At 51.9% G+C, this 7,157-nt stretch overlaps 1 protein-coding gene across 1 annotated transcript in view; it reads right to left on the bottom strand.

The window, feature by feature from the left end:
- Positions 1-5,418: 5,418 nt before the first annotated feature.
- Krt81 (keratin 81) overlaps positions 5,419-7,157 on the bottom strand; it is a 4,572-nt gene continuing 2,833 nt past the window's right edge. The window contains exons 5-9 of the mRNA XM_013348648.1: positions 6,979-7,143; positions 6,619-6,744; positions 6,133-6,353; positions 5,883-5,914; positions 5,419-5,585 (exon numbers count right to left, since the gene is read on the bottom strand). Coding sequence (XP_013204102.1) covers positions 5,419-5,585; positions 5,883-5,914; positions 6,133-6,353; positions 6,619-6,744; positions 6,979-7,143 — 711 coding nt within the window. The remainder of the gene's footprint in view (positions 5,586-5,882; positions 5,915-6,132; positions 6,354-6,618; positions 6,745-6,978; positions 7,144-7,157) is intronic.

The raw sequence follows: 7,157 nt of genomic DNA, 5'->3' as shown, positions 1-7,157 counted from the left end.
CTCCCCTGCGGTGTACACGCTGGGCGTGTGCTCCCCTGCGGTGTACACGCTGGGCGTGTGCTCCCCTGCGGTGTACACGCTGGGCGTGTCCTCCCCTGCTGTGTACACGCTAGGCGTGTGCTCCCCTGCTGTGCTACATTTCAGCACCCCTTCCTCCTTTTTGGAGACAGGGTCTCCCTATGTAACTCAGACAGGCATGGAACTTCTGTGGCCCAGGACTGAACTCAAAATTCTCCTGCCTCAGCATCCCAAGTATGTACAACAATACCCAGCTCCCCCTGGAATGGCGGTATAAGGTCCATACGGTGAGTAAGACATTCTTACCTTACTCTCTGGATGAAGGACACTGGCACAGAGATACACAGGAATAAAGAAGGATGACACAGGGAAGAAAGACCACCTCTGCTGCCCCGATACACACTAAGGGCCAGGCTCAGGTTGAGGCTGGGCAAATATAGTCAAAACTGGGTGGGCCAGACCTGAGTTCTAATGTAGGAAGTGATGGTAGTGGGCCAGGAGCACACTGAGGCGTGGGGAAGCATCCTCACCTCTACTTCCAGACCTGAGGGATACGCTGGTCTGAGTTTTCACAGGGGGGCAGAAGATAGGACAAGTCTCTGAAGGCGATGCTGGAGCAAGGCTGGCTTTACAGGCCTGGAGAGCAGAGCGTGCTCAGAGCGTTCGCATTCTTTCCCCTTGTGAAAAGGATTACATCATCAGTGCGCCTTGGGAACAACAGTTGCTGCTCTCCATCTCTGGGTGGGGCGCAGGCGCGTCATTAGCCAGAGGCCCAGCATCGCCTTTTAAGGCGCAGAAGTGCCAGAGTGTCTGCTGCTTCCCTGCTTGAGCACCTGGGGAGCAGGTATCCAGAAGGCTCCTTTCCTGGGTAAACACAACAGTCTCATGGAAAAGGAATGGATGGAAACTTGCTTGCTGGTGACCACGCATATCCTCACCAGCCCCACGGGTCATCTCTGGCCCTCTCTAATCAGACTCTCCCAAAGCAAGGAACGCTGGGGTGCAGCCCCTCTGTGAGCGCCTTGTCCCTTGTATTTTGCTGGGAGGTAATGAGTTTGATTTTCAAAGGCAGGTTTTTGTTTTGTTTTTGTATTTTTTTCTGTTCCAGTTTGAGTGTATGCATTAATGAGGGGGCTTTGAGGGAAGTGCAGACAGAATATCTCAGGGACCTGCAGGTAGGACTTTGGCTCCCCAGAGACTGGATGCCCACCTTTTTCCTTTCCAACCCCTAAGTTTTGACTTCCTGGACATCTGTCCAGAGATCCCAAGGGCCTGAGGTCCGGTCTAGGCTGGGGCCAGGGCTAGGGCCATTTGAATCACCAGACTATCTGTGGTTTGGGAGCTGTTCTCTGTGAGGTTCCCCAAGCCGCGGTCCACATTCCAGGGAGGGATGGAGGAGAGCCGCCTGGTAGCTTTACGAGGAGTCATTTGTTCTCAGGTGACTTCTGAAGGGAGCAGGGCTGCCCCCGTTCAGTCATTCCTTCTCCTTACAAGCGTGAGGCAGGAGAGGAGGACAATTAAGGGCCATGAGAAGAGGGAAAGCCCCTTACCTAGGATTCGGTGTGTATGTTTAACTGGCTGGATAAATTTAACACACTGCCTGAATCAGGGAAGAGGGCCTAAAGAGAAAAGAACCCTTTCTCCAAGCGGCAATCTGAGCCGAGTGTCAGAACAGTGAATGGGTCGTGTCTGTTAAAGACTGAGTGTTCAGCTTTGAGTCTATTTTATGGGCATTCATTTCTTATTCTACACCTGAACAATGCATCTCACAAGTCTCCTACATTTTTTTTTAAGATTTATTTTTTAGTTTTATGGGTACATGTGTATGCCTGTGTAAATGTTTGCAGCATGCATGCAGTTCCTGAAGAGGTCAGAAGAGGGCACTAGATCCTCTAGAACTGGAGTTGCAGGCTGCTGTGAGTTGAACTCAGGTCCTGTGGAAGAACAAAAGCTTCTTAATTGCTGGGCCATCTCTCCAGCTCCCACAAGAGGGAATTCTTTAAGATAAGAGAAGTAAAACTGCGTATATATTTTTCCTTTTACTTTTTTTCTGAGTGCTGGGATTAAAGGTGTGCACCATCAAGCACTTAAGCTTTACTTATTTTTACACTTTGATTTTTGAGCCTGGTTGTAAATTGCATCCTTTGAAGAAAAAGTTTAAAAGCCACAAAATACACACACACATACACACATAGAGACACAGACACACACACACTCACACACACAGTGCTTAGGTCTCTCCCTTTCTCCTCCTCAATAAACTATACTCAGCTCATACTGACTTGTTGGGATTTCAAGCCCCTAAGGGAAAGACACCTTGGGAACCCCCCCCCCCCGCCCAGGTCATTCATAAAGAGGACCTTCTGTTGGCTCTGTCTGCCCCACACTTCACAGCTCTCAGATGTGCCAGAAGCTGACCTGGGTTCATTTTTCTATTCGAGCCTTCTGAGGACAGTGATGGCCTCATTCACTTGTCTTTAGGGCTCAGCCATGTAAGTAGCTGTGGACAGATGGAGACTTTCTGGTCTAAACTGATCTGTCCAGGAATATTTTGTATTTTCAGCACCCATCCCATCTTACACAATTCCTTGAAGTCATTTAAAAATATTTCCTGAGGGACTGGAGATGGGACCCAGGGCCTTGTATGTGCCAAGTGTGCACTCTGCTCCAATCTGCATGCCTAGTCCCTCATGGGCATTTAGAACATATCTAACATTCAGGTGCAAAGTCTCTGCTCGGCTACAGCTAGATCAACAGCAGGCAGGAACAGGCAGCTTAGCCTAGGGGTCAGAACATGGAAGACCGTGTTTCCAGAGGAACACTTCCCAGATTGCTGCCCAGTGGCATGAGGCCATCACCTCTTCTATGTGACTCCCAGTGTCCTCCTGGGACACCTGCCTAACCAGCACACATGGTGTGGTAATCAGGGTTCTCTAGAGGAATGGAACCCAGAGAATGCATACATATTACATAGGAGATGATTGGCTTAAACAATATGGGCTGGGAAGCCCAAAAATGGCTGGCTGTACACTAGAGAGGCTGAGGACCACGTCGCTGCTGAATCCATGAGGGTGCGCGTCTCTCAGCTGGCCCAGTCTGGCACCAAAGTCTCAGAATCATTGGTCTTGGCCCAAAGTGCAAGTCTGAAGAAATGAAGGATACTGCACTCACAGACTAGATGCACTCACCAACAAAGAGCAAAACCAGGCAGGTAAAATCAGCATTATCTTTTTTTCAGACCTCTTTATAGCTGGGCCATAAAGTGCTGCCCACTTTGGGGGAGGGGTTCCCCCTCAGTTAATTTTTCCCAGAACCATCCTCACAGATCTGCTCAGGAACAGGTTTCTTAGTTGATCCCAGAACAGTCTAGATTAACCACCACATGTAGGGTCTGTCCACATCCCTGTACGGCACTCCCATGTGCTCACGGATCCCTGAAGCTTGTGAAAGTTGTGTAGCTGGAATGGGAAGGAGGGAAGAGAGGATCAGGGTTCAGCATGATGAAGGAGTAACAGGAGAAACCCAGTCATGGCCCAGCTTGGCTGGTGAGAGCAGCAAAGTTGATAGGGAGGGGCAGAGAAGTGGCTCATCAATACTGCAGCTTGATTATGAGCTTCTGCGTGGAACAGTCCTAGAGGGCTGGGGCTGGGGCAGGGGCAGGGCCAGGGGCTGGAGTAGGGGCTGGCATAGGGGCTGAAGTAGGGGCTGGAGTAGGGGCTGTGGCAGGGGCTGGGGCTGGGGTAGGGGCTGGGGCTGAAGCAGGGACTGGGGTACGGGCTGGAGTAGGAGCAGGCGCGGGAGCAGGGGCTGAGGTAGGGGCAGGGGCTGGAGCTGGGTCTGGATTGGGTCTGGGCTGGGGCTTCAGGACTGGGATCTGTAAATAATAAGCTCTGCTTCTTAGCTGTGTGATATCCTGGGGAGAGGGCTGTCAAGAAGTCTCACACTCTGGAACTCTCTGGGGACTCTGTCTATCAGAGGTGGCGGGCATTGGCTTAATCCTAACTGACAAAGCCTTTGTTCAGGCTGTCTCCTGCTCTCTCAATAGTCTTCAATGTGAGGGCTTCCATTTCTGCATTGTCTTCTGAGCCTGGGAGTGGGAGTTTAGCGGTGCATTCTGCTCTCAAGATGTATTTCAGAGACAAGACTTAAGGCCACAGGACAGCCCCTAGTTGCAGGATATGGGCATTTCTCAATGCTTCTGACTTCTGTTCATGAATATGCATGTAATAAGAGACTGGTGGTGGCCCTGCTCCCTGGAGACATTATATTCTACAAAAGAGCAATAAATAATAAATGCAGATGGTGGTTGCTATCTGCTGGCTATTAAACATCTCTGAAACTGCTTTCCTCTCCCATGGACGCTGAGCTGGGGGCCCCCTCTTGTCACCCCTGTCATAGAGTCATGCACAGAGAGAGCAAGCATGAAGCCTACATCTACTCAGCCAAGAAAAGACAGAGCAGCCTGGACTGTTGTGTGCTGTTTGCTGTGCTCGAGGCAGGCAGCAGCTCTGGCAGGGCTCCAAGCCCCAACGGGACTCCATTAAGAAAAGGCAGCCAAATCAAAGGTTTTTCTTTTTTAAAGTTTTACATCACATTTGTGTGTTCATGCCTTTAGGATTCCAGTAAATTCCTCAGGTCTGAGTCTTCCCCACATGACAGCGAGCGATGTTTCCTCAAGCTTCAAGCACTGGGGAGGATGCTGCTTCTTGTTTATGGTTTACAAAAGTGTTCTGTTTGGAGGGAGGTAGTGGCAGTGACACAGAATAAACACAAGCCACAAACACAGGACTCACTGCAGCTGGACCCCTCAACTAAGAAACAGTCCCTGGTCCAGCTGTTGCTCATCTCTGACGACTGTTTTTCTCTGTCCTGGGAGATGTACCTTTAAGGTGGTGTGGGGATAACTACACCATGCATGGGCCTAGCATGGGCTTCTGTCAGGTCTAAAACTGGCGGGAGCCTAGGGACGAAGACTTTCCTGGAAGCCCTGCTTTCAGTGATGTTGGAGACTTGAACCTTGATCCTTGGAAGGCTAACAGAGACAGACAACACTCAGAGTTGGCTACATTAATTTATTGGAAACAGATTAAGACAGATTAGAGAAGAAGGGGCAGAGCTATGGATGTAGCAACTGGCTCCCAGGTCAAGCAGGGGAGGTGCTGTCCTAGCCCCCCACCCTTCAGAACTCCACTCTGTGGCTCCAAAGACACCTCTAGAAGCCCATTCCAGTATTCATTTCTGAAAGCAGGGGCTCGTCTACGGAGACCAGAGGGGCTGAGAGTGAGAGAGTCGCTTCAGTGTGAGCAAGTCGCTGAGTGCCTTGTGCCAGGTCCCAATGTTGGGCAGCCAGAGATAGCTCAGCAGGAGAAAAGCCTGCCCTGAGCCGGGGGAACGGAGCTCCTAACATTTACGGCCACAGGACACTGCAGAGCCACAGGGTGCACACAGGCCTGTGCTCACTGCCAAGTTCCCGCTGCAGGGGGCGCTGCAGACGCTGCCGGTCACTGGTCGCGAACCTGACACGCACAGGTCCCCACTCACGACCCCTCCGCGGGAGCTGCTGACACCTGCAGATCCGGAAGAAAGGGTCTGAGTGAGGATTGGCGGGGCGGGGGGGGGGGGAATGGAGGGTGTGGGGCGGTAGCCCGGAAAGCGTCCTAATTTCCTAAGGACCCTGTTCCCTGGCCCTGACAGACTCATTTCCGTGAAGAACTCTGGTTCCATCTAGACCCAAAGACATGGTGGTTTTGTATGAGCCCAAATACCTCCCGCTGCTGTGAATTTAACTCTCACGTAAACCCCTCCTGTCACACTTCTTCCGTCACAGGGAGTGAATCTGTCCACACCAAACCTCCAGTACTTACAGACATTGACAGCTCCTACACCTTCACACAGTCTGAGGGAAGAAGAGAAAAAATCTTATGAAGCTCAACATAGTAGCAAACACAGCCACCCAAAATCGTGCACCACAGGTCAGAATTTCCCCTCAAAAGTCAACCAAAACATGGCCCACTACGAACACCTCAAAGGACCAATGAAGGATTTCATGGCCAGAGTTCGGCTATGGGTCAGCCAAGGGCAAGACGGAGTTCGGTTCCTTTGGAAGGGACTCACCTCTGCTCCTCGCCCTCCAGCAGGCGCCTGTAGGTGGCAATCTCGATGTCCAGGCCCAGCTTGGAGTTCATCACCTCCTGGTACTCCTTGAGCAGGCAGGCCATGTCCTGCTTGGCCTTCTGTAGGGCAGCCTCCAGCTCAGCCAGCTTGCAGCGGGCATCAGTGAGGGCGGCCTCTCCCTGCTGCTCAGACTGGGTCACTGCAGCCTCCAGCTTGGTGTTCTGGGGACACAGAAGAGAATGGGATGGCCTATGGTCCCTGGGTCTCTTTCAGTTATCAACATGTTATCCAGTGTTTCCCACCAGTTGGGGACATTCTAACAACAAGGCCTTTTGCCTTGTTCACATGAGTCAAACTGAGTGACCATGGGCATACATAAATAGGAGGTATACTAAATGGTAAGATCCAGGCCGCACACATGCTGGCACTGGGGCACTGAGTAGGGGCCCAGCCTCCCTGGTCTCAGAACAGCTGACCCCTGCAGACCTGACACTTGGCGTTCTCAATCTCGGCTGTCAGCCTCTGGATGATGCGGTTCAGCTCGTTGATCTCCTCTCTGGTGCGGCGCAGGGTCTCTGCATGCCGGATCACCGTGGCCTTCATCTCCTCACACTGGGGATGGGGGAAGCAGAGATAGATGCCATGGGACGCAGGACCCAGTGAGCATAGCCACTAAGTGCACAAGACACACAGCAGCACAGTGCTCAGCCAGGACTGTCCCCCACCCCCCACCTGAGCGCTCTCTGCAATCTTCTTGTGATTCTCTGGGGTGCAAGAAGTCATTTCTGATAGAGCCCGGAGTCCTTCCTACTGTCACATCTAAGGACAGGTGTTGTGACCACTCACCTTGGTGCGGTACCAGGACTCAGCCTCTGCCCGGCTGCGGGTGGCAATGTCATCATACTGAGCCTTGATCTCAGCCACGATGCAGTCCATGTTCAGGTCCCGGCTGTTGTCCATCTTGACGATGACAGAGGTGTCTGAGATGTGGGCGTGGAGGATTCGGATCTCCTGTGGGAGGAGGG

The sequence above is a fragment of the Microtus ochrogaster genome, chromosome 15, assembly GCF_000317375.1.
Source record: "Microtus ochrogaster isolate Prairie Vole_2 chromosome 15, MicOch1.0, whole genome shotgun sequence".
In the NCBI taxonomy this organism is placed as follows: domain Eukaryota; kingdom Metazoa; phylum Chordata; class Mammalia; order Rodentia; family Cricetidae; genus Microtus; species Microtus ochrogaster.
Note: the sequence above shows the minus strand (reverse complement) of the source record. Positions and strands in the feature narration are given on the sequence as shown.